At 37.5% G+C, this 26484-nt stretch overlaps 5 protein-coding genes across 6 annotated transcripts; 2 read left to right on the top strand and 3 right to left on the bottom strand.

Annotated features, from left to right (window-relative positions):
• Positions 1-689: 689 nt before the first annotated feature.
• Positions 690-14245, bottom strand: LOC120010728 (myosin-11). Of its 2 annotated transcripts, XM_038861544.1 has the most exons (26): positions 13864-14245; positions 13145-13273; positions 12459-12602; positions 12204-12349; positions 11694-11850; positions 11429-11487; positions 10145-10304; positions 9902-10051; positions 9384-9520; positions 9148-9294; positions 8937-9038; positions 8310-8367; positions 8131-8232; positions 6416-6453; positions 6123-6249; positions 5858-6028; positions 5030-5161; positions 4831-4940; positions 4651-4711; positions 4320-4497; positions 3911-4116; positions 3710-3832; positions 2515-2736; positions 2244-2383; positions 1214-1467; positions 690-1042 (listed from the first exon to the last, which is right to left on the bottom strand). In XM_038861544.1, exons 1-26 carry the CDS (start codon positions 13867-13869, stop codon positions 990-992), a joined length of 3312 nt encoding a protein of 1103 aa, XP_038717472.1. In that variant the 5' UTR covers positions 13870-14245; the 3' UTR covers positions 690-989. The 2 variants fall into 2 exon arrangements, with proteins under 2 accessions (XP_038717472.1, XP_038717473.1); XM_038861545.1 differs by lacking the exon at positions 690-1042 and having other exon boundaries at positions 1214-1477.
• Positions 14246-14421: 176 nt separating this feature from the next.
• Positions 14422-17717, top strand: LOC120010730 (F-box/kelch-repeat protein OR23-like). The gene is made up of 2 exons (XM_038861546.1): positions 14422-15608; positions 17186-17717. The coding sequence occupies exons 1-2, from the start codon at positions 14638-14640 to the stop codon at positions 17445-17447; spliced, it is 1233 nt and encodes a 410-aa protein (XP_038717474.1). The 5' UTR covers positions 14422-14637; the 3' UTR covers positions 17448-17717.
• Positions 17718-19978: 2261 nt separating this feature from the next.
• On the top strand, positions 19979-20534 carry LOC120010052. The gene has a single exon (XM_038860735.1). The coding sequence runs from the start codon at positions 20031-20033 to the stop codon at positions 20334-20336; it is 306 nt and encodes a 101-aa protein (XP_038716663.1). The 5' UTR covers positions 19979-20030; the 3' UTR covers positions 20337-20534.
• Positions 20535-22784: 2250 nt separating this feature from the next.
• LOC120011428 lies at positions 22785-23323 on the bottom strand. The gene has a single exon (XM_038862532.1). It carries the CDS (start codon positions 23285-23287, stop codon positions 22997-22999), a length of 291 nt encoding a protein of 96 aa, XP_038718460.1. The 5' UTR covers positions 23288-23323; the 3' UTR covers positions 22785-22996.
• Positions 23324-24222: 899 nt separating this feature from the next.
• Positions 24223-26459, bottom strand: LOC120011117 (transcription factor MTB3-like). The gene has a single exon (XM_038862173.1). The coding sequence runs from the start codon at positions 25862-25864 to the stop codon at positions 24401-24403; it is 1464 nt and encodes a 487-aa protein (XP_038718101.1). The 5' UTR covers positions 25865-26459; the 3' UTR covers positions 24223-24400.
• Between the last annotated feature and the right edge of the window lie 25 nt (positions 26460-26484).

Raw genomic sequence — 26484 nt, 5'->3', positions numbered from 1 at the left:
CTAGATAGATCATGGGTAGCTTAAGTTATGTGATCTACACCATTTCTCTTTATAGATAAAAAGAGAAACCTAATGAACTTCATTAGGCCTTGGTTAAGCAATCTGAAGCAACATAGTGTGCATTCATGTCTCAACATCACTAGAATTGTAGGCCAAGTTTTAAGTAATCAAGAAACTATATATATTCTCAATCAGACTGGAGAGGTAAAAAATAACAGTCCAAAAATAGACACTACAACAGAGAACTCACCTACGTTTATAACCGCGGCGAATATACATAAAAAAAAAAAAAAAAAAATCATGGGTGAAAATCTTGCGGTTAAATATATGTTGGGTATGAAACCGTGACTAAGGTTTTACCCGCGGTTTATATGACCGCTGGTAAAACTATTTTGAGGTTATTTCAGGTTGTGCCTGCTGATATCCTTAAATCAAATAGAAATCCAGAGTATAATGTTGGATCTGAATAGAGTAGCTGAAGAACATCATGAAATGCAGATTCCTCATTCCAGATACCACTTTCTTCAAGTGTATGAACTCACCTTCAAATGCTAAGCAGTTCCAAGGACAAAAATCATTTCTTTTCCTCCTGATTTCTAAAAGTTACTGCACTCTTAATTCTAGTAGAAAATGAACCCTTGAATTTAATGCACTAGGCAGATATAGTCATGTATTAATAGTTGATCAACTAAATAAACTCGTACTATAACATTGCGGATGATTTATCATTGTACAGGTCATGCAATTAACATCAGTCCTTGTCAGAGGAAGGTATAACTAGAGAAAAAAGAGAGACTATTTTACAATTCATTAGAAGGGATTGTAGTACTCTATTACCTCTTGAACTGATTTAGATCATCCACATAGGAGCTCACTACCCATTTATGATCTATTCAAATGTATGCATCTAGTGATTTGGGTAGGTGCCTACTCTAAAATGCCAGTGCACCATTGATATTTAAGTGAAAAAAAGGAAGGACCTTGTCCCATCAAAAATAGTCATCAAACGCCCCCTCCTTTCCATTCTCCTTGCTCTCAGAACCTGCAATGTAGATATACCAAATGGGAATAACATAAAATGAAATGACAATCCTATTTAATAAAACTGGTAAAAGAACTGACAAAAATAACGTGTGTGATGAACACAGCACAAGAAAACAACAAATTACTATGCCTAAGTAGTGTACAGATTTCAACATAAATCTAGACTGACCTGAAATTTCTTCCACTGAAAGATCCTGAACTATCAACTGGAGAGCACTCGGATTTAGGGAAGAGAAGTTATCTGAGGCTGGAGCTGGAGATGGGAAAGTGAAATCAGAATCAGAGGATGAAGCGTCAGAGTTATCAGAGGCAACATCAACCGTATCCTCTCTAGCAAAGAGTCGAGAAGTTGAAGCTGAGTTTGACGGAGCATGCAAGATCATTTTCAGCTCCGAAAATTGGTCTGACATGCAGTATAACATCCTGAGACACACTAGATCAGATCCAATATGAGTGTCAAATAACATGCAAGCTTTATGATGTTTGGAATATAAAAAGCAACATAAATAAACTGTCCTGATAAGCAGATGGGGTGGATTTCATCGATCATCTGATGCAACTTTCTTCATTATGTCCTTGTGTAACACCTCTTCAACTTTCTAACTCAAATGTTCTCTAAAAATATTATTTCAAATTTACCAAGTAATCAAATATCTCAATCTTGAGGTACGTCAATACGTTAATGAGCTTAAATTGAAAAACATGTTTAAAATTGAAGATTCAACTGCATACATATCTGTTAGAATAACAAGTATATTCACTTTCCACCTTGCCCTTCCAGGTTCAATTGAAAATTAATCAGAGGCAGAGCAGATACATTTCCAAAACCTTTACCAAGTTCTGATAGCGAATAACATTTGAATGGAATAAAATCTTGGCAGAAATATACTTATGTTCTTGAGACCCCTTCCTAGTTCCTACCACATAATAATATACTACAAGCATCAAAAACGTAAATTCTTGGGCTAGCTTCTAGTACACGTGGCTTACACTTCCTTTTTCCTTTTTAAACTTGTTGATACTAATCATTTTACTAATCTCCGCTTAAATATGAGCCCAATTTTTATATGAATCTTACATCCAAAAATGATGCAAAATGCTGCATCCTATAATTGATATATACTAAACTAAAATTTAGAATTAAGAACAGCAGAGTTCATTGTTTTAAAAGGATTAATATATGGATAGATGGATCCTACCTGTTTAAAGAGGCCTGAAGGTGGTAAACTCTCCTCTCAGTTTCTTCTAATTTCTTACGTCTTCTCTCACTTGATTCCAGAGCTTCTGTGTATTTCCTTTCAGAATCATCCGCTCTTTGTTTTTCTGCTTGCAGCATCACCTATGTGATAAAATGGTAATGGTATTAAGTTAATGGATTACAATGTAAAAATAGAAAAACTAAACCAAAATAAGGTGGTCAAATAGGGAATCCTGCAAAAGTTGAAGAGGCATATTTCATGCCAACAATACCGTTAATTTTTCCATTTCAGCAGTGAGGATCGCAATCTTTCTAGCATCTTGGGTGCAAGTTGAGGATTCTGGGACTGTACAGCATGCTTCATTTGATCTCTGGGTAGCCTCACATTCATCAAATGATAACTCATTTGTTCCATCTTCTATTTTAGATTGCAAATCAAGTTGGGAGTGATCCGATTTCGTTATCTCTTGTCCTTGTCCTTCAATCAGGTCAGTCTGCGCGCATAATTTTGAACAAGTTAGAGGTTATACACAAGTTCCTCAAACAGTCAAGGGTAATAAACTCCTATACAGGAGGCTCCCAAAATTAAAGCGGTGTTTGTGGAAGGGCGAGGTGTATGACACCCCCCCCCCCCCTCCCGTTAAGGCGGAGAGGCAGTTTCAAGGATTTGAGCTAAACTCTAGGTTGTTGTGAGGCAACTTTATTGTTGGGTCATGGGCTCGCCCTAAACAGTTTTATGCCAAATTCTAAACTAAAGACAGGTATTGTCATCAATACCTCCAAGGCCATTGCAACATATTACATAACAGATAGTGAAAAGTATTTCCGAAAATCAATAAATAAAGTTTAAAAGATATTGGACGGTACTAAACATGTTGGTGTGCGTTTTCCCCCCTATCCGGTATCAAATAGGTAATGCTAAAAATAGTCGCACAAATGCACAAAATTTAAGATGGAGATAAAAATAACATGACATCGACGGTTGCAACAATTAATATTTGATGAAATACATGGTTGAAGAGGCCTAAAAGAGCATTTAGTTGAATCAAGAGGTCCTAGGTTGACATTAACTTAATCCTGTCATCCTAACTCATACCAAATACAAACTCACCTCCTAAGACAGTTACCTATCCACCATGGTAACATTAGATATGTATAAATCAATAACATAAAAATTTAGCTAATAATGAAGGTTGGTACTTGTGATAGCAAATTATGCATGATTGCCATTACAGAGAGTGTCACCGGTTTTGAAGGTTACATCCTGAGAAATCATTGCATAAATCGGCTTTCAATTGATGTCAACGTCAAATTTATAGATATTTCCACATGCAATGGAAGCCATCAAATTGTCCATGCAATCACCAAGAAATAGTTTCAAATTAGAATACTGAAAGCCGTGGCACAATTAACACCAGATTAATTACCTCTGAAAGAAATTGATAGACCAAGTATACTGATACTTACCATCTTCGAGTTTCTATGTTGTCTCCCCGCAGAAAACTTCCCCCTCCATCTGTTTTGTGAAATAGCAGATGCTTTCTTGAGCTTCTTATAGTAGGAAACAGCACTATGGCAGCGCCAGTAAGCCTGCAAGTATTTATTTAATTAATTCATTATTTTTTGAAAACAGTATAAGATCTAACTATATTTTTAAGCAGGTTGTACCTGAATAATAGTTGCTGCTTTGGCATGCTTTCTATATCTGTATTCATTACGAGCTGCCATCCCACGTAAACCAATTTGCAGCACAAGCGCAGAGGACTGGGTGCTGGTATAGGCTTTTCTAGCCATTTGCCTGCGCAAATTCTTCTGTATCTTGATGGCAGCTGCCTCCCTCTTCATGTCCTTGGATAATTGGCGCGCAAGCTTTCCTAGAATTGATAAAACAACAGTTACATAAATGTGAGATTGTGTATAAAGAAAATGAGCAGCTGTCCAAGGGCAAGAAACGAACCTTGGAGAAATTCTTTTAGTAATATGCATCCATGAAGAAATTAAAGGAGAATGGCTTTGTTATTTTATATGATGTTAGTAACTTTCCAAGGACCCACTTCACAATATACAGAGAACTCACCTCTCCAATGAGACTGCAAATGAATCGAGGCCTTCCGCTTAACAACGTAATTTTTTCGAGTAGAATGCATTCTAATCTGCCTCTGGATAACTGTTGCTGAGTTATGAAGCACACATGCTCTTTGTCCATCTAACTCAGCCATCTGACCAGCTCTTAAGAAAACCTTTGTTTCCCCCATCTGAGAACAACATATATGCGATGAATAAAAAACAGATCTAGCATTATTGTAATTTATGATAGAACTGCTACAGTGGTTATGTATATTTGGAGCAATCGTACTAGAAATAACGATACAGAGCTGCTTTGAAACACAAACAAGTTTAGATTTTACCTGATATCCTGTAAGTCCCATCTTTTCCAGAATCCATTTGCATGCCACTTTCTCTTCATAGCTGCTCATAATTTCATTGTTTTCAGAAGTGGATTCCAGTGACCGCAGAAGGAAGGGAAGTTAGACAAGCAAGCATACAACAGGCATTTTTCCATTTTGTAAACGCCAAGTAATACTTACTTCCCTTTTAAAATCTCAGGTGCAAGAATAGCAAATCGAGTTAGGAATTCAGCAAAGGTCCTATGAGTAGGGTATCCAGCACATTTGACTCTAATTGCCTCTAGAACACCCTAAATCGGTCAATAAAAGTAAATTAAACATCTATCAAGTATCAATTGATAATAAGCAATGGTAAAATGAATCATAAAATGGCACTCACACCAGAGCGTAGTTGTTGTATGACACTATTATTGTCAAAAATGGCAGGTTTTAGTACATTGTTTGGCTTCACACATCTAATGTAGTGGGGTTCTGTAGAATTTAGCGTGTCCATCAATTGTTGCAGTTGTATCTGCACAGGGCACGGCATCAGATAAAATATTTTCATAACATAATGAGCATTAGTTATTTATTACATGTGAGACAACTTAATCTTAATATTTTGATTGCTATTCAATTGGATATTTTGATTGCAATTCAATTCGATTGTTAGAATATGTATAAGTGATGTGAAATGCCCAAACCCAATAAGTTGTTGGGTTGGGGAATTTCACATCATTTATCCATATTTTAACACTCCCCCTTACGTGGGCAATCTGACGGCCCAACACGTGCACAAGAAATGAAACCTAACATTAGAGCTACTCTGACACAAGGCCCTCACTTGGGGCAACAACAAACGCACACAAAGGCCCACTTGAGGCAATGACAAATGAGGGAGGTATTGGATTGAAATCTTAGCTTCTATAATTTAAACCCCCATTTGTCGTTGCCTCAAGTGGGCATTTGTGTGTGCTTGTTGTTGCCCCAAGTGAGGGCCTTGTATGAGAGTAGCCCTAGTGTTGGGCCTCGTTGTTATGCACGTGTTGAGCCGTCGGATTGCCCAACCCACACTTAAGGGGGAGTATTAGAATATGTATAAATGATATGAAATGCCCCAACCCAATACGCTAACTTGTTGGGTTGGGGCATTTCACATTATTTATACATATTCTAACATGGATGATAACCAAAATAGACATAGAAAAACTGATAGCCAAGTGGATACCTTGAAACGAGATCCAATAGATGAGAATTTTGAAGATTTGATACTCTCCTCTGAAATTGAAGGAAAAAGACCTGCTACAAAAGAACATTTGGAAGCACTCAACAAATCTTGATGTTCAGGAACAACATAGTCTTTGTTTTTGTCTAAAAATTGATCAGACTGATATTGAACCTGAAAAGCAGTGCATGGAATAATACAATGTAAATGTGATGACAACCCAATAAGCAACAAAAGATACTGCAAAGTACAGGAAGCAAATGCTGACCTCTCCCGCATAATGAACAATGGTAAACTCTGAGCGCGCCAATTTTGGTTTGATGAATCGTTTGTGATCTTTGAATGTCAAATAAAGCTTTTGTGAGAATGTTTCATGAGTTGATTTTGGAAACATGCTGCAAACCAAACATGTTTACCAGATAAGCAGCCTAATAATAAAAATGGTGAGCATGTCTAATAACTGTCATTATAATGTCATATCATGGAAAACAATACTAGGGACCAATATCAAATTAGTTCAAGATCAACTTCACAGCATGAAAAATAAAATAGTTACCGTACCATGCTTCATCGAGCAGAGCAATGATACCTCCTGGTTTCTACAAAAGCACTATGAATTAGAGAAATGTATGTAAAAGAAATTCAGAAAATAACATATTCGCATTACGATTGATGACCAACGACACAGCCATGCAATGAACACAGAATTGGGATAAACAAGTACTGTGCAACTCTAGGATGGTTATAATGACATCAGTATCTGCAAAACTGATTAGTTCCCTTGAAAGAGATATAAAATGAAGTGCAGAACCATATATCCATCTTCCATCAGAAAAATAAAGCACAAAGCACACCTAGACTAGATATGCCTTTTTCAATTCATTCTTCAGGTTTACCGCCTTTTACTAGCTCTCTTCCTATTGATCTACAACCGTTAGAGCCTTACAAATATCAAAATTTGAATCTCTTGGGCACCGGGTGTTACTTCTTGTGCGGGACAAAGTCTATACTTGAGAGAGGCGAGGCTTGTTAGGAAGCCAAACAGACAACTTGCACCTTGATTCAAAGAATGGTCTCATAAGAGTCATAACAATCTTATTTTACCAAGATGGTGGTAAAATGGTACACATCGCCACTTAAGCAGATTACTATTCCTTCTTTCAATATATCCTGAACCACTCCGTAAGTTCTCTGTATGCATCCCAAGTTTAATGAATTTTCCCTTACGTATGACAGCCCCAACTATGATACATGAGTGAAACTGTACTTCATATACAAGAGTCTGTACCTCTTTTTTCTCTTATACAGAATCACAAGTTTTCACTTGAGTCTTTTAAAATGCACTTTTCCCCATTTTTGCTTGACTTAATAAGAAATGAATGTACACTGCCTACCAATTGAGGATAAAATAAAAGCCCAAGAACCAATTTAAATTGTCATAGCGCCAATTTTTCTAGTATTTATGGAAAAAGGAAACAACAGCAGGTGCACAGGGCTCTTGCAGTGGCAGGAATGGTAGACAGCAGATGTACATTACCTTACCCCTACATTATGAAGTGGCTGTTCAGTTTGTTCAGTGGGTAGACATGTGACCCCTGGATCGCAGAGAAGCTACAAAACCACTAGGCCACTATTTATCCTTAATTTCTCCATCCATTATGCTTTAGAACAAATTCACCATTTGAGAAGATTTTGAAGAAAAATAGAAATGTCCGCAGCTCCGTTTAAAGAGAAGTGGATTTTGGTGAAATCAGAATACGGACTCTATGCCCTAGAAAATATAGATGCAAATTTCAAATGTGATTCAAAAAATGATCTTAGAAAGAAATTTAGGGTTTTGGAAATCAGAATGCAAGAGGGGAGAGAAAACAGGGATAGTTGACGGAAATGAGAGAGATAAGCAGATAGACATTTAAGACAGTTTCAATGTCATATCCAAGTGGAGGATATGATTTTTCGACAGTTAATTTAAAAGGAACATTATAGATCCTATTACCCAAGATGTTTAAGTAGTTAAATTTCCAGAAACCCGGGGGGGGGGGGGGGGGGGGGGGGGTTTGCGAACGCCTCTCCTTACTTCTATATTTTCAAAACCTGATGAACTAAAATCAAGGTCCACTTGAGGGACTTTCACCTGAGTTATACTGTGCATCTATTAGCATACTAGCACTCTGCAATTAAACTTTCAGTATAATTACCAAGAAAGAAGAAGAAACAGACAAAAGTCAGCATAAGTCAAAATACTCTATTGAGCAGAAGAAAAAAGGTGCAAAAACCTTCTCGATAAGGTCCAGGACATCTTGGTTGTCAACAAATTCAATATAACTCCAATTGATTCCATCTTTTAAGTACCCTTCTTGCTCCATCTTGAACACATGCTGAGTTGCATAACAACAGTCAGATATATGTAGAAAACTCAATTAAGCCCAAGTTGTCAACGTGACTAACCTCGTACCTGGTTGAAATGTTGTTGCAGTTTTTCATTGGTAAAATTGATACAGAACTGCTCAAAGCTGCAAAAGATAACAAATTGATTAAGGTCGACAATCAAACAAAAAAAAAGGTCACCTTATTTGTTAGCTGGTGCTGTTGTGGAGACAAAAAAAACCGTTATTTTAACCAGAGCATCCAGCCAGCTCAACCAATTGAACCAGGAACAAGTAAATCCTGGTTCTATTTTATCATTCTCAAAAAATCTTGCAAAATGCATGAAGTTTATCAATCTGGACTGCAGTGCAAATTTCATTCAGAACATCAACTTTGGGATCAGATATTTTGTTTAATTGCAGGGTTCATTTGACCTTCTAAAGAGGTTCCATTTCAAACAAACATGAAGACTTGAAAGACTAAATTTTGGGTCTGAGAAGACTTATTATCATAGGAACTTACACTATATCAACACTTCTATATCCACAATATACAAGCTCTAATAAGCCCACACCATTCTGCTTTGTTTTAGGATCTGTAAATTCCACATTCCTTGCTCAAGTGTGTGTACCCAAAAAAAAAAGGTGTTTCACAAATCTTTCTATTTATCCATGCATCAAGAATCTGCAAAGGTACATCTTCAATCAAGCATTACCTATTAGTAGTAAAGCTTTCGAAGCCATAAATGTCTAGGACGCCAATCAGACATTTCGATGTAGGATCTTGCCCAATAGAGACATTAATTTTATCCACCAACCTGGTCATCACAGATTGTTAATTCTTAAAAAATAAAAAATAAAAATCCATGTAAGAAGTGAGATTTCTGAAAAAAAAGAAAAGATATCAATCCAAGACCAGAATCTTACCAATCAAACAAGCGAGAATATAATGTCTTGGCTAAACCATCCCTGCTGATTGCTGCACTCCGAGGGTCAAGACTTCTCTTGATAATTTCCTCAGGAGTAATCATTACACGTTTACATAGTGCATCTTCTAATGCTTGAGGATCACACCTGAAACAAGGATCAGATCACTCAACACTACAAAAATACATGAGGATAAAGTATGAAAATATTAATATCAATCTGCACTGCAGTCGCACATGAGAAGCTCTGCTGTCATTTGAAGATGAAATCTAGATTCATCATCTTCTACAACTGCTGCATCAGCATCTTCCCCTTTAGCAAAATCAATATTCCCAAGATGAAGAATTGCAGCCACGACTCCAAAAATTGCATCCTGAGAGAGAGAGATGCAATTATACCATGCAGGTATATTAAAAGATTCTCTTGATGCAATTCACCAAGGCACCTTAGGGAGTGCAAAGAATTATAACATACAAATGCATGCGCATAATCTTGATCACATATTTTGACCCACAAGATAGTGTTTCTCAGATCAACAGCAAAGAACAAACCTGTTCTTTATTACTTATTCCAACAATAGAGAGATCCAGACCCAGTTATACCGTGCAAGAATGTTAACAAATTCTCTTGATGCTATTCACCAAGGAACCGTACGGAATGCAAAGAATTAGAACAAAAAACGAATGTGCATAATCTTAATCGCATATTTTGACACACAAGATAGTGTTGCTCAGATCAACAGCAAAGAACAAACCTGTTCTTTATTACTTATTCCGACAATATCCATAGCTCTCCTAGTGGCAACATAGTCATGGGCATCGCTTACTCCAACCAGTTCGTAGCAATTGGATTGATTAAGATAGCGAAATGACCTAGGATTTCCCAATTTGTATTTCTCAATCTCCTGGAAAAAAATTCATTACTTCAGCTAAGATGATGCACATTAAATTTCCAAAAAAAATCATCAAAGTATGACAAGGGCAGAAAATTTATGTACCTCAGTTGGTGCAGCACAAAGAAGATAAAAACAGTGATAATTACGCTCAGGATCTGAGATTTGGCAAACCCGAGATCTTTCTAAGAGATAAGTCCTGATGGCTGCCCCTGATATTCTTCCACGCTTATCAAATTGAATTTCAACAAATTTCCCAAAACGACTGTGCCAATAAAGTCAAACAGAATGTTAGTAGGTACAGGCTGGAAATTGTTATTGATAAAAGTGAGTTCAGGCTGAATCAGTTCCTGTAACAAACACAAAATATATCAGAAAAACAATAAAACCATATAAAAACTCTTGGGAATATCTTTAGAACTGATTCTCCAAGATAGCTACTGATTTAGAACACAACTATAAGCCATATGGGGCTCATTGAATTGCCCACAGACTCAATTTTGCAATCTAAAATTGAGTTTGCATTGAAGAGTAACTCAGAAAGAAAAGAAGGAAGAATTCCATGATTGGCATAAAAAGAACTTATTTTGGAAAAAATTAAGAAACTTGACTATTTTAAGATACTCTTTGACGCATTAGAGATGTTCTTCAAAAGTTTCATCAGAAGATTGGGAAATGAGCTTTCTTCGTAAATGCTTTCATTTTGAAGGGGTAGCACACGGCACACCCTGTACATAAGCTACTAACATAGACTTTAACAAGACCTCTAAGAGTCTAAGCCAAGTTGTTGAGGAGAACAAAATGCTTTTGTGGGCAATTTGAAGATTATAGATTCTGTTTCACTGGAAATCAGCATGTGAACATGAGATTAAGAATCATGACACAGAGTTATCTGTATTCTGTAAACCTAAACCTGGGTTCATGAAGACCTATGACCACATTGATTGGGAACTTCCATTATACACATTGCAGCCCATAGGTTCCAAAATAAATGAAAAGCAATGGATAACTAATGGTAGCTCTTCCTAATAGGTGTCTTCCTTTCTTTGTAATATGAGATCTAGTTTCTATTTCTTATTCTGAGTTCCTTCAGTTCTAGTTTTAGTGCAACACTGAAGGTTTTCCTTAAAATTTCCTTCTTTTCATATCTTTTGTCTCATCTTCATCACATTCTGAGAACTTGAATAAGCCTCCTTTTGGCACTTGGTAGAAAATTTTCATTATTTGTTATTACATGTCACAAAAAGATGTGCTCATTATTGATATATTCTATGCCTTGAGAATTACCTACATACCAAGCAAAGCAAACAACAGTGCCAGCTTCCACGAAATGTTCAATGCAAGATAAATATAACACAATATTGCAAAGCATGAGTCATAATTCCTGACCTGGAGTTGTTGTTCTTAACCGTTTTTGCATTTCCAAATGCTTCAAGGACTGGATTCGACTGCATTGCAACAGTTACTTCAGATACTGGCAAATATGTCAAAGAAAAATAACCAAATGAAAAAGAAAAAGAAATAGCATTTGAGCATTTACGAATTACGACACCTCTGATTGGCTTTAGATCTAATTATGCTGATAATTAAGGGGAAAAGATGTACAGCAAATAAATGCTGTAACGTCAAAATACAGTATGATCATCCAACTTACTTCTAAAACTTTTTGTTCAACAGTCCTTCCTTCAGCAGCAATATGTCCACCCAAGTACGCAAGGTAACGCATCAGCATTTTGGTGGTTTCAGTTTTACCAGCCCCACTTTCCCCACTGACCAGAATTGAGTTGCTTTTGCCCTCATTAATCATTGCCCTGATTCAAATCAAAGAAATTAGTGGATCATATCTCAATCTTCACATAGATGATGATGAGAATATTTGTTCCAACCATATTGTACAAAACTCTCTCTGTGTTTTTTTTTTTTTAAGTAAGTTTTTGGTTTTTGGACAAAGCTAAAGATTTTATTAGACAGGGGCACCAAGGAGGTGCAACACAAAGAGAAGTGAATGTAAGAAATCTAACAAAAGCCGGGGGGAAAAAAACACAAACAAACAAACACACACACAACAACTACAGTACAAAAAACAACAAATCAACCAGGATCTCCATGATTCAAGGCATCAAAGAAGTTGTTGCAAGAACATGAGGAAAAAAAGTGTGATCACCTATATGCGACATCAGCTATTGCAAAAACATGAGGGCTCAGCTCTCCAAATGGTTCTCCCTTGTAGCGTTCCATCATGTGAGCATCATATAAATTGGATAGTCCTTGAAATGGATTGATTGCAATGAGAATATTTCCGGTATATGTCTGCCACGGTTCAAAATGTCATAAAAAAGCTGCCCATAGCGCAAGTTAACATATTCTTTTACCAGGGTGAACACTAACAGACACAAACCAAATATGAGAGTAATCTTACATAAATTTCACTAATTTGATATCTGGTAGCCAAATTATGCAGGACTGCAGGCTCATGTAGATATGATAACTTAGTCATGTCATCAACTCCACCAGCAGGAGCTTCCACATCTTTTGGATAAACTTTTGCCACTTTCGCAACAACCTGGTCAACGAGGGAGTGGACTAATATCAGGATGACCATGAAAATATGAAATTTACTTTGATGTAACCAAAAGTTGCACTAAACTTATCTTTGACACAGAAACTAAAGAGCGGTGGTAATGTTTGGCATTAATCAGTTATCACGGTTAAAAAAAAAAATTCAAGACCATATTAACAACCTCCTGAAAATAATGCATGTTGGATAAGAGTACCTATACATCTATTTCAAAAGGCGCATTGAACTCTTGGAGAAGGTGTCTTATGAAGAAGATGTAGTACTAAACTACAAAGATATAGATACCATATGCAGTTTTAAAAGTAAATAAAATCACATAAAAAGTAATGCTCAGCCATAATCTAATGACCGGTGACCATGTTACAAAAGGGAATATAATAACACAAAAGCATAATACACAGGCAAATAGGCAACATATATGTTTTTTTAAGCACAAAATATATATTACCATTCCTTTTTTGATTCAAAAATTATCTATTGCCATCTTTTTTTATCACAAGAAGAAATAAAACCAAAAGAGGCATTACCATCTTTCCATTAGTAGTCTGAATCTCAACCTCCTCTCCATTAATGCTAAGCACAATCCCATCAATCCAAGCAAATTCAGGATCTCCAACCCAAATGTGAGAACCGACGGAAATGTTCACTGGCATCCCCTGGAGAAAGTCAAATTTATATTATCTTAGTAGCTAAAATCTGAAAACTGATTTTTATTTGTCTCCTATTCTCTTTGCAACATATCCTGCTTAAATTTTCTCAATTATCACCACCTAAGCACTACGTCAAACTAAGCCACTTGGAAATTAGTGATTACATGCACTATTTTAGTTTTTTCCAGCTTGTAAGGTTACTACCAATACTTGGAAGCTTAAGTTACAGTTTCTGTTTCTATAACTCTCAATAGAACTCAACATTGACATAATCATTGCTCCCTCACTTTTATTGTCATATTCTAGTCCCAATACGTAAAACTCTAGATTCATCTCTTTCAGTTTTAATTTTAGAATGTGTACTTAGTTACATAAATAATCAATGGAAGTCAGAATTATAATACAAACCAAGCAGTACCCTGAACCTTAAGCTCTAATAACAAAAACTCGTATGTAAAGATCTAATGCCAGGTAAAGTTAGGTGCAAGGGATGCGAATCACATCGCCAAAAAATATTTAAAATAAACATGAATAATCAAATCAAACTAGAGCATCTGAGACCAAGAAAGCCATATTCGAATCATCAATTCACATACCATCATGAGTATCACAAAAAAGGTCAGTAACACGCAGAGTATTCAATAAGATCCCAACTAATGGCCATTGAATCTCGCAACCAGCCAAGAAAGATTTCCGTCCAAATCTTCAACCAAACCTCCATCAGCCGACCAATTTTTACGAGGAAGAAAAGGCTAATGCCATCATTCGCTGAATTTTCTGGCAAAGTGAATCCAGGATTCTCTGCTTCTTCCAGAGCTTCTTTCGGAAAAGTGTTCGAGTCGTTTGCTATTGTTTGTGGAGGGTGACAATGTGGAATTCCATCCACGGATTTCGCCATATCTTTGGGTAACTCTTGTGGCTCTCTCTCTCTTCAGTATTTTCTCGAATCCTTATTCCTTAGATGTGTTTGCAGACGATTTTGGCGGAGAGACTGAAATCCCATATGTACGTTGATCAGGCCATGGGTCGGGCCTCCACTATAGTTGGGCTCCAAAATATGAACTACTGAGCCCGTTAAGTATTACTAAGCTAGGCCCAACATTATTACTGTCGTGACGAATAGATTATCATTTGGGTGGTTCCAAAAATTGACACGTGTCCAACAGCGGAAATTTGTAGAGCGTCACTACCTTCCGCAGATCGCGAAAATCAGAGCAAATTCTTGCTCCCCAAGAAAATGCAAGCAAAACATTCTAGATTTAGATTTCTTTCACTGTATGTAAATCATACCATGCACCGTTTGATTCCGTATAAACTTGGTTGATTTGTTTCACGATTCGTTCTGGTTTTGGGAGCGCGTGAAGTGAAGTATGGCTCGACCGTCGTCGTCGTCATCCGCCGTAGCACCGGAGCTGCAACTGCGAATCGAAGAGAAGTTAGCCCTAATTCCTGGCCTACCAAATGACGTGGCAGCGAAGATACTGTTCTGTGTTCCGTACTCGCACGTAGACCGTCTCAAGGTGACTTGCAAATCATGGCGTCACTTTTTCTCCTCTAAAACCCTAATCAGACTGCGTAACCACCACCGGAACCTTTCTAGTCTGCTCTGCATCTTCCCCCAGGACCCTTCCATCGCCTCCCCGTACATCTTTGACCCCGAGAATCTCGCGTGGCGGCCTCTTCCGCCGATGCCTTGCAGTCCGCACGTTTACGGCCTCTGCAATTTCACTTCACTCGCTGTCGGCACCAACCTTTACGTCCTCGGTGGGTCCTTGTTTGATACACGGTCTTTTCCTCTCGAGCGCCCCTGCTCATCCTCTGCTGCGTTCCGATTCGATTTCCTAACCTTCAAGTGGCACCGCCTCGCTCCCATGCTGTATCCTCGCGGGAGTTTTGCTTGTGCAGCGATTCCAAGCTCGGATCAGATCATAGTCGCTGGGGGAGGTTCAAGGCATAATTTGTTCTGTGCTGCAGGGAGCAGGATGAGCGCGGTGGAGAGATATGATATCGAGAGAGATGAATGGGTGGCGCTGGATGGTTTGCCAAGTTTCAGGGCGGGGTGCGTTGGTTTCTTCGTCGGGGAAGGGGAAGAGAGGGAGTTTTGGGTTATGGGAGGGTACGGAGAGTCAAGGACCCTGTCAGGGGTTTTCCCGGTCGACGAGTATTACAGGGATGCAGTGGCCATGGAGCTCAAGAGCAATGGTGCTGGGAAGTGGAGGGAGGTTGGCGATATGTGGGCGGAAGGGGAGAGAGCGAGGCTTGGGAAGATTGTTGTCATGGAGGATGAGGAATCAGGCTGTCGTCCTTCCATTTTCATGCTAGATGGGAATGAGATCTTGAGGTATTTGACACTGGATTTTCTTTGAAATCTATATACAGTTCTGCTTGGTCTGTTTTATCAATTAATATTTTCTGATCTATATTTTCATATAGTTGAAGGTGATCTTTATTCTTAGAATGTGTGAACGAATTATAACCCTAGGCTTTGTTTGATTGGGATACTCTTTTGTGACTATTTATCAAGACAAATCCATTCTTGCTTTATTCATTCAATTTTAATTTGATCCCTTTCTTTTGCATCCAGTGAAAGCCACACTTTATGTAGGAAGTACGAACCATCTTTTTGTGCTATCATGTGCATGGTTGAATTCGAAACTTCCTACTGACTTTGTGGTTCTGTGTTAAAGCATATATTTTTCTTTCTCGTATATAATCCAAGTTTTTGAAATCCTGTTGACTGAATAGGTTTGGAGATTGAGTATACGATGTAGATGAGAAGTGGAGTAATCTAGATCGCGAAACAAATTAGCAAAATAATTGCATTTCAAAGCCTGCTACTTGTTTTCCTCGTTTTGCTGTTAAACCTTAGATATGTCGCCTGTCCATTTAGTCTCTTGTTGGTAAATTATATGTCTGCATTCAATGATAGAGTAAACTAATTTTGTTATCCCACCTAGTGTTCACTGCCAGGATGCAAGTGTTGCTTTTAGGAAACACTATGGCTAATCTATGTGCATTTCTCCTTACACCCCAAGTTCTGTGTCGGGCCTTAGGAATGCCCTATGTAACTCTTGCCTTGCCATTTTTCACTGTACCCAGGGAGGGTTCAATGCATCACCAATATTATCTTTCAGTTTTCAGAGATTTCAGTACACTATTCACTTGTAATGTGAACTTCTGTTCTGATTCACTCTTCTAAGCATTCTTGTGTTTTTGTTTGTTTGATAATAATTCATACACGCTTGTAGTAATTGATTTAATATTATTATGTCAATTCTTTGCATGTTACAGTTTGAGGATTAATGTTGAATTGTGTAGTGCTGCTTGTTGTCAAGTCTGTGATTCTTTATGTGGGGAGCCTTCTGCTGAGGGATGGCACAACAATGGCTTTATTTCACCATGCTCGTCTTCTTCTAACGTCTTTCGTTGCAGGATTGATTTTTTTCCCATCTATTTTCATTTGGGTTGGGACTTGGGAGGGAGCAGGGCATAACTTGGTCACATGGTGTTGAAACCTTGAATTTTCTTTGTATGGAAAATAGTTTGTGCTAAATTGTTTACTCAATAATTCGTATTGTTTGAATTTCTTCTGGTCAAAAATGGAGTCATTAACAAATTCACAATACTTCAACATTATTCATGTTTGACATTTTGTCCAGTGAGGTTGCTGTGTTCCAATTCGAGTCTTATTCCTGTTACGGAAATGAATATCCTCTGGCAACTGTGCATAGGCAAGCTGATGGTTTTATAATAACTTTTGTTGTTACTGATGCAATGAATATGCAAGCTGATGGCGAGCACAAGCAACTGTGGAAACCTGATTAAGGATATAACTTTAACTCCAATCCACATTATATAACTTGGAAGCTTTTCATTTACTTGCTGAAACTTTTACATATTGTTTTATTTTCCTTACAGATATGACATGGCCTCTAACCATTGGCAAAAGGAGTCCAGTGTACCAAGAAAAGCATCTCGCAACTCGTCCTTTGGTTTTGTTGTGTTGGGTGGTGAGCTATATGTGATGTCTCAGAGATGGCGCCCTCATACAAAGACAGGAACTCTATTTGTTCAAATTTACCACCCAAGGAAGAACACATGGCGATCCCTCCTGGCAAGGCCACCATTCCATTGCCCTCTGGATTTCAAGACTGCAATTCTGTGCACAGTTCGCTTGTAGATTTCATTGATTATTCTGTAAAGTGGCCATTATTCATACTGTGAAAAATTCATCAAATGATGTGCATAGTTCATCTGGTACTATATGTTGATGGACCTGGTTACTTACTCTTCCTTTGTAAAGATCGTTGGTAAAGATAAGGGTGAGTCATAAGATAAGAAAACTAGTTGCTTACTCATATAAGATATAGTATGAATTCATTGTAAGCGGATGTTATTGCAATATGTATATGTTGTTACTGGAATAGATTACAAACATTTCTGTCTTCTAGATTTCCTCTTCCATGCTACAGTTTTGTGGTTATTGAATTGGATGATTATGAAGTCGTTGTGTTATAAAATGTAATTCTCGTCCCTCAACTATGAGGCGAGTTTTATTTTTATCCCTAAGTTTTTTTTTGCTTTCATTTTCATCCCTCAACTATTGAAAAGTATTATTTTCGTCTTTCAAGTAAGATTGGTCCAATCGACAAAAATGTATTTTTCATCCCTCAACTATGGGGTGAATTTCATTTTATTCTCTAAGTTTTCTTTTTCTCATTTTCGTCCCTCAATTATTGAAAAGTACTATTTTCATCCTTTAAGTGAGATTGGGGTCGAAAAATGATTACATGGCACCTATATTGAACAATTGGACATCACGTTGGATTTTTCCATCATCGGATTTATTCGAGAGACAAACGGATTACTTTCCCACAGTTGGGGGACGAAAAAGGGAGAAAAAAAAAAGTTAAGAGATGAAAATGAAACTCGACCAATAGTTGAGGGATGAAAACTACCCTTTTACCGTTGGGAAATGCTTGCGTGGCACACCGGAGAAATATGCTCTGACGAACAATAGAATGTCACGTTGGATTTTTCCATCGTCAGATTTATTTGAGGGACAAACGGAGTACTTTTCCATAGTTAGGGGACGAAAAAGGGAGGAAAAAAAAGGCTAAAGGGACGAGAATGAAACTCAACCAATAATTGAGGGATGAAAAATATCATTTTACCGTAAAACTAGGTGTTGATCCAATCCTTGGATTTGTTGAGAATTGTCGTTTTCACTGTTCTCCAGAAGAAAATACAATGAGTTATCAGGTATTTCAAACTAATAGCCCTTAGGGCAACAGGGACATGCTCACAATACCTAAATTGTCCTCGGGAACTGCCATTATTCCAAACTCATCTGGCTCATGATCAGGCTCCACACAACCTATCCGGATTAACTGAATAGCTAATCAAGATGTTGAATTTGGCAAATTGATAAGGAGGTACATCATGTTGAGGAGATGACACTGATGTTTTGACAAAGATGTCACCTGGTCTGGTCTGATGGCAACGTCGTGGTACCCAGTTAGGTAGATTTTCATGGCAATTAATGAAAATCACATCCTTGATCCATTTCTAGGATTTTCAGAAAAATAGACCAAAAAACAGAGGATCGATATCTACTTCCTCCTGTCCTTCTCATTGGGTAATCAAACTAGTTTCAAATCCAACAGAAGATCAAGATGATGATAAGGATTAAACAACAATCAGCCATGAGTGAAGAATCCTAGAACCCTCCCTTTCTTAATTTGGAACGAGTCATTTCTTGTTCTCCAACTTGGACCAGGCCCAAAAGTCTTATCTCACATCACAACTCCAGACTTCCAAGTTCCAGTCAACTTCAGATTCCACCCAGCTTGCTTAATTTCTCCGATCAAACACACAGACTCCCAGCTAATTAATTTATGCGTGCCAAAAGTTGCATGCAAAGACTTCTGTGAAGAAACGGATGCCAACCGACAACCGTGACTCCTTTATTTAATTACTTGGTAAATTTATATGGGACCAAATGGTATGAACTCGGAAGTAGGGTCGGCTCTACGGTAAAGTAGCCAAAGATAGTGCTTGGACCCTAGGGTCATAAGGACACCAAATTTTTTTAAAAAAAAGATAAAATTTAACCAATGTTAAACCAGCAGTGCAGAATCAGTCCAACCCGAAAATAAGCTACTTTTGATATAAAAATTGTGTGAATAGCATCTCATTTGATGATTTTTTTTTTTCCAATAGAGCACCACTATACTGTGTCGTTTTGGGCACCAAAATGACTAGGGCCGGTGCTGCTCGGAATGTCTTAACTTCGAATTCCGTTTGGAGTAATATGCTTGTGCCCACGTGTTAGGTTTTGACCTAACTTATCATGTCATTAGGTGAAAAAATTATGTGCGCGTGGTCTTATAGCTCTAGTTTAGTCTCATATCGGATGTCCGAAAGGCAAACTTGTATGATGTCATTCTCAGTAAAAAAAAAAAAAACACTTCTTCTTTATTTGCATTGTGACATACGATAACTATAGGATTAATTCAACTCTAAAACACCCTCTATTTCCTTCAACGACTTATTCAATTTCAAATATATTTTAACAAAATAGTCAAGAGTCAAAGTACTTCCCTGAAGCTGAATATTTCAAGACAAACGTGTCATATAGCCCACACACAAATCATATATCTATATATATGTGTGTCCTCCCATGAACTTAATTCCATAAAAACTTAAATTCTCATTTACTAATCTTCGGTTTCTTATTGTTCAATATACATATACAATTAAGATGATGCAGCATCGGAGTGTCGTTATTCTAGTGATCATCCCTTTAATGATACTGCAAATACTGTTGATGCAACCCAATGAAGCTCAAGCTAGTAGAGTCCTGGACCAAGATAATGTGTTAATGCTGCAGTCGCTGCAGAGGGGGCCTGTCCGTCCTTCAGGACCAAATGGGTGCACTTACATTCCTGGACGTGGTGGCGCGCCGTGCACCAGCCAGCGGGGCTTCGCCGGACGTGCTGTGGCGGCCCCAAATGCCTACCCTGATAACCTAATGGTTCCTTTTGGTGTTGCAGCTAATCAGAAATGAAAATCATGCTAGAGTACGTGAAGGTCATGCGTCCCAAGCTAGCTAGCTAGCTAGCTATGTCTCCAATTAGTTGTTTATTATTACCTTTTTTCTGTATAAATTAACATAAATACATAATCAATATACGCAAGTTAAACATGTACGATAATTAAGAAGTATATATAAATAACTTAATAAAGCATGCGAATAGAACACTTATGGTTTTTGTCCCCTGTATATATATATATATATATTTGTGTTTGATTAAAACTTGACGTGCTTCAGTGCTTGGTCAAATAATATTATATATATATCCACGTGACAGACTTGGGTCAAAGTTGACAGTGTATAAAGGCTTGATTTGTAAAAATTGACCCACACCAAATGGTGTGTAAACTTACCTCAAGGGTACGTAAGATAATCAACAAGTAATAAAATCGATGAGACCGATGTTGAATATACAAGTAAGTTAATGCAAATTTGGTTAATGACATGTAAGCAACTAACAAGTAAAGATAAAAACAATGAATAACAAATATGATGTAAAAGAAAAGTACAAAATGACCCGGTAACATGAAAAATTTGTAATCAAGTTAAATCTAAGTTTGAAAAAACGATTAATAAAAAACTTTAGCCTCTAATCTTTCTTGGTGAATGTTCAATTCTCATGTTCAAGATAATAATGCAAACACACACAATCATACATAATGAATTGTATGATATCAAACAATCATATATACAAGTGCAATGGAAATTGGGCATGACGACTTCAATACAAATATGGATGTCATCGAGCTCATTGATCATTTGATCTACACTACTCTACAACTATGGTCAATGAGAGAATGTGTGAGAGGCCACCCTTAGAATAGGGTTTTTCCCTCTTTCCTACATGCTAAAATACCTATCTACTCTTACAAAATGATTCACATCGGTTACAATTGACAAATGCCCAAAAAGTCCTCCAAAATATGTTTTTGAATTGCATATCGCGACAATTTATCCGGACAGATTTTGGATCCGTCCAAACAAATTTGCTTTTGTCTGGAATTCGTCCAGACAAATTCTTCTCTAACTCGCTTTAACTTATGTTAATGGTTGTCCAGACATATGAACCTCGAGTCAACTGTAGATATAGTTTCAAATGTCGAAATCATTTGAAATGTTGCTCGATTTTGCTCCAATATCCTACATAACCAATGAAAAATATTTATAAGCGTAAAACTAAACTAAAACAAACATAAGTGCATTAGCTAGATACTAGAATGCTCTAATTAAAGGATATTGGAACATCAATTTAGAAGTCCAAGCACTTCTACATATGCTGTTTTAAATGATAGCATAAATATTTTCTAAAATATTGTGATTATTTAGTTCAATTTATGTTGTTTAAAATGTTATGACTATTTGGTTCAATTTTATGTCGTTTCGATGTCAACCCCCGAAATACCCTCTTATTATGAATTTTGGCTACGATCTTGGAATCACTCCATCTTTCTTTGTTCGTAGCGACCTTGACGATCGAAGCCCATAAGATAAGTCACGACTCATGGTGATCACAGTTATACCACCATTAGAGAGAATTCAATTCCAAATTTAGGAAGTTTTGAACGACCACTTCAGTTTCTACTTTCAAATACGTACATGCATATATATATATATATATATTTAACATTATAATATTATAGTCAAGAGTCAAAGTAAAAGTAAAAGTAAAAGTATTTGTATTTCCCCAGAACTTAAAATATTTCAATACGAAGTCCCCATGAAATCCGCCATTGAGTTTTATTTATTCTTTCTTAAAAAACAACTTTGATTTCGATTTCTTGCTCAATAAGATATATAAGGCGTGACAAATATTGCTCTACCATCAAATGCCACATCAGATCGATCAGTGTGGCTTCATGTGAATGCATGTAATTAACCTCGTCCATGTGTGTGTATATATACACACACACACACTAGTATTATGATTCCATTTATTGTGGCTTCTACAAAGTAATTAATTAATAGATCGTGAAGCATATGATCTAAACTCTTCTATGGCAATTGATTGATATTAATGCTTAGGATAGCATATGGGATGGATAAGCAATCCATATATAAGAAATGTAACTTCAATTCGAATGTAAATGAATATTAGAAAGCCAAATAAATTACTACTTTCCCAATTGTCTGTTTGACAGTGGATTTTATCCACCACGCCCACCTTTTGTGCTTTACCCATAGAAACACCATACAAGTTTAGTCTTTTGAATATCTGATATGGGTATAAACTCGGCTCATCACGCCTGCGCACACATAAATTTTCCACTTGATGTAGATAAGTTGGGTCAAAATCTAGCGTATGGTCATGAGGATATTGCCTCAATAGAAATCGAACCCATAACCTTCTAAGTGCATATGGTTTAACGACATAGAGATTCATATGTGTGTATATTTATATATATAATTCATAATCATCCGAAATAAAAGAATGAATCCTCCAATTATTTTGAAGTAACATTTACATTGACCGACAATCAAACTTGGGAAAATTGTCCCAGGTTGAAAAAAAAATAGAAAGAAAACTTTACAGTATAAACTCAATTTAATACAAGAAAAACAAAAGAAACTAAGAGTAGTTGAATCAATTGTATTTTTCTTGGCTAAACTTATCTCCACCTTTTCACATAAGTTGTTCACGAACTTGCTTCCTTAACCGTGGTCCGATCCTTGATTGCTGGAGCCGCAACATGGCCGGCCACATTCATGCCGTTCAAGGTGCAAGTACCCGTACCACGACCGGGAATATAAGTGCAGGGATTCGGACCGGAACCCGTCACCGGACCCCTTTGAAGAGATTGGAGCAGAAGCCCATCCTTCTTGAACCATTCCTCTCCTCCTAGTGGTCTTGCTGAACCAATTTGTAGTAGTGAAGCCAAAAAGATGGCTAAGATGCACAAAGCTTTGAAAACACTAGATTTCCCCATTTAACTCAACTGCAGACTTAATTTTGATGAGATCGATGGTGGGTTTATGAAGGAGAGATACATACACACATACATATATATAGGGAGAGCTAAGAGCTTATGGTTTGACTGGTGCCTAGATAATATTTGTTTGACTCAGCCCAAGGTTTGAAAGTTTGAATATATATACATTCATAGGTGAAAAAGAAATGATCAAACACACACGCTGTTTATTTAATATGTTTTCATTATGGGTCAAGACAAGATACTAGGAAATCACATATATATATAGTTTACAATTGAATACGTATGTTTAGTTTAGACAGACGGACAGAGAGGGACGAGAGTAGGAATTTTCTCTGTTTCCATTGTAAGTGCTTTACTTGGTAAAAGTATAGCGTAAGCCGTTACTTCCAGGATTGTTTCTTTGGGGGGACGGCTTAAAATTTTCTGCATTTGTAACTGCAATATTAAATCCCCAATGCATAACATGACATCATTGATTATATCAAGTTTCTCCAATGGCAAACAGTGGTATATTGTCTGTATTTTATCCATGATTATATAAGATCTTCCTCTTGGTAATGTGGGACTAGAGACTTAACAACCCCTACACCACTCGATAACTCACCCAACACCTCCAAGCTTGCATTGTTGACACTTGTGGCCCCGTTTACTCAAGCCAAGGTGTTACAAGTAAAGAATCTGTTTAGATGAACTGAAAAATATGCTATATCGTGACATCATTGATTATATCAAATTATCAAGTTTTGCATGTCATCTCAAAGAATAGAGGAGATGGTAGACTCTAATTAGGAAACCCATATGACCGACTTGTCAACCAAAAAAGTAGATCACAAAACTATTCGTAAGAACATTACAGTTTTTTTTGTAGCTATGTCAGATGAAAATAGATCAAGAAGATGATACACAAATCTCAGAATAAGGAACAAAGGAAACGATAAGAATCACTATGTCTGCAGATTTCATTAAATAGCTGATTAATGACTATAGTATGATTACAAGATTATTGCAGGCAGAGAACACTGACCAGTTAGCCAGGAAAACAGCGTAGCAATTCTACAAGGAGATGCATTTTAAATGAACCTTTAGAGACACACTTATACAATCTATTCATATAGAGAGGGCTGAAACAAGTTTTTCTCTCAACTGCTCTGCAGCACCAGTTTGTGTTCTAATCGAGAACGTGTGTATAACCCTGTTCTCTGCTATCGACACGTTCGAGTCTTGAGCTGTGACTTGATGTTCCTTGAATGTTTTGATGACTTGGGAAACTGGATGAGAATCCACAGGGCAGCTCACACTCACGACTGCATCGTTCTGTCTAGGCTGAAAATCAAGCTCTGCCACTGGTAACGAAGTTTGCTTATTTTTCACCGGCTCCTTCTCTGTTTCCAGAACCATGATCTTCCTTTGGAGATCTGTGATATATGTAATGGCATCACCAAGTAGAGAGGCCTTGTCCATCTTAGAAATGTTAGGGACAACAGCTCTTAATGCATAGAATCTCTGGTTAAGCTTCTCCCTCCTCTGTCGCTCTGCTTCCACGTGATTCAGTGCTTCTTCCCTCCCATTGGCGGGCTTCCTTCCTCTCTTCCTAGGTTTCCGATCATCATTTGGAGGTGACGGGTCATCTTTAGGCTGATCAGCACTTGCGTTAGGAAACAGCTTCGCCTCCTTATTCTTACTGTCACAACCATTCGAAGTACTTCCGAAAATTTGTTTACCACCAACTGCTTGTAGTTCATAAGACTCTAAAACCAAGTCTTCATCTTCTACCTTTGGGCAAAAGTTAATACTAATTGATCTTGACTTAGAACTACCAAGACTTAGTTCATGCCCAAATATCTTTGGAAGTGCCTTGGTCTCAGAAGAGTTAGAAAGCCCAAATATGGTTTTGACCCTCTCCATTATATCATTTTCTTCTGGGATTGATTTCACAGATCCTAGTTCCACAACTCCAGATTTCAAAGGTACGAACACCAGAGTCTGGAGCCCAGCTGATGTAGCAAGAAACGACCTCAGTTGGTAACGATTAAGACAACGAACCATATCTGAAGCCCAAATTACTCTACCAGACCTGAATGACTCAACAAGGTAATATGCTGAATCACATCTAAATGTAAAGTACATTGAGGTTAGATACAACATCTCAACATCAGAAACCTCATTCAATTGAGCTGAATAATTATCCTCATCGGAACCATGAAAGCACGCACGCAGCTTCTGAAGAACCTGTTTATTCATCTTCTCTTTCGTCTCAACTCCTGATTTCCCCTGCCCAGAAGAATTCACATTTCCAGACCCAGCTTTTGGGTTCTTGCAATGCCCATCGCCCCAAACTAAAACAGACCCACCAGATTTTAAGCTTGAGACCTGCCAAAAAATGGCATAGTTCCAATTGGAACCTTCAGCAAGCTGGCAGAGGCCCGGCTGCACACCCAAGGCACCTGCCGGGGAAACCAAGTCTGACAAAACATTCTTCGTAGTTGAAAGTAAGTAGTTGCCTGCTTCAGTACCCAAAATTGACTCTATCATGGTCTTTTCCCTTTCATTCACCCAACATTTATCATTCATATTGGACTCTCCACAATTATCTCACACAACCCCCCTGAATTCAGAATTCGCTTGCTAAAATACTACTCAACAACAGCAACGCACACAACCCCTAATCCTCAAATTGACTTTATGGTACTAGCACAAAATTCACGTCTACCCAACATAGAAATAATTCTGAAATCATCTCAGACACTACTACAAGTTAAGCCGTAGACTAAACAACTGCAATTCATCAAATTTTTTCACTGCAAATACTTCACAAAATCAAACATCTCTCGCAAAACCAGAATTCCCCTTAAATATCTGACAAGTCTTCATTCAAACTAGCCAAATACCAGAAATTGAGGCAAACCCACCTCACAGCTCCGTCAAAAAATCTAAAACATAGTTTACTTGGTCTTTAAAAGCTGAGTCGATACACAGTACACAACACTGAAGATGAAGAGAGTTTACCTTAGATCAATACGGGAACGAGCTTAGATTGCAACTTCAGGGCAATCAGCAAACCCCACAAAAGAAAGTCTGGGTTTTAAATTTTAGATCTGAAGAGGCAGCTTTGCCATCACTCATCATCCATTGGTTCTGCTTCTGTCACGTTTTCCCCCCTCTGTGCTGTGCATACACGTTTTAGCCACGAA

Source organism: Tripterygium wilfordii, chromosome 12, assembly GCF_013401445.1.
Source record: "Tripterygium wilfordii isolate XIE 37 chromosome 12, ASM1340144v1, whole genome shotgun sequence".
Lineage (NCBI taxonomy): Eukaryota > Viridiplantae > Streptophyta > Magnoliopsida > Celastrales > Celastraceae > Tripterygium > Tripterygium wilfordii.
This window is presented reverse-complemented; position numbering and strand designations above follow the sequence as displayed.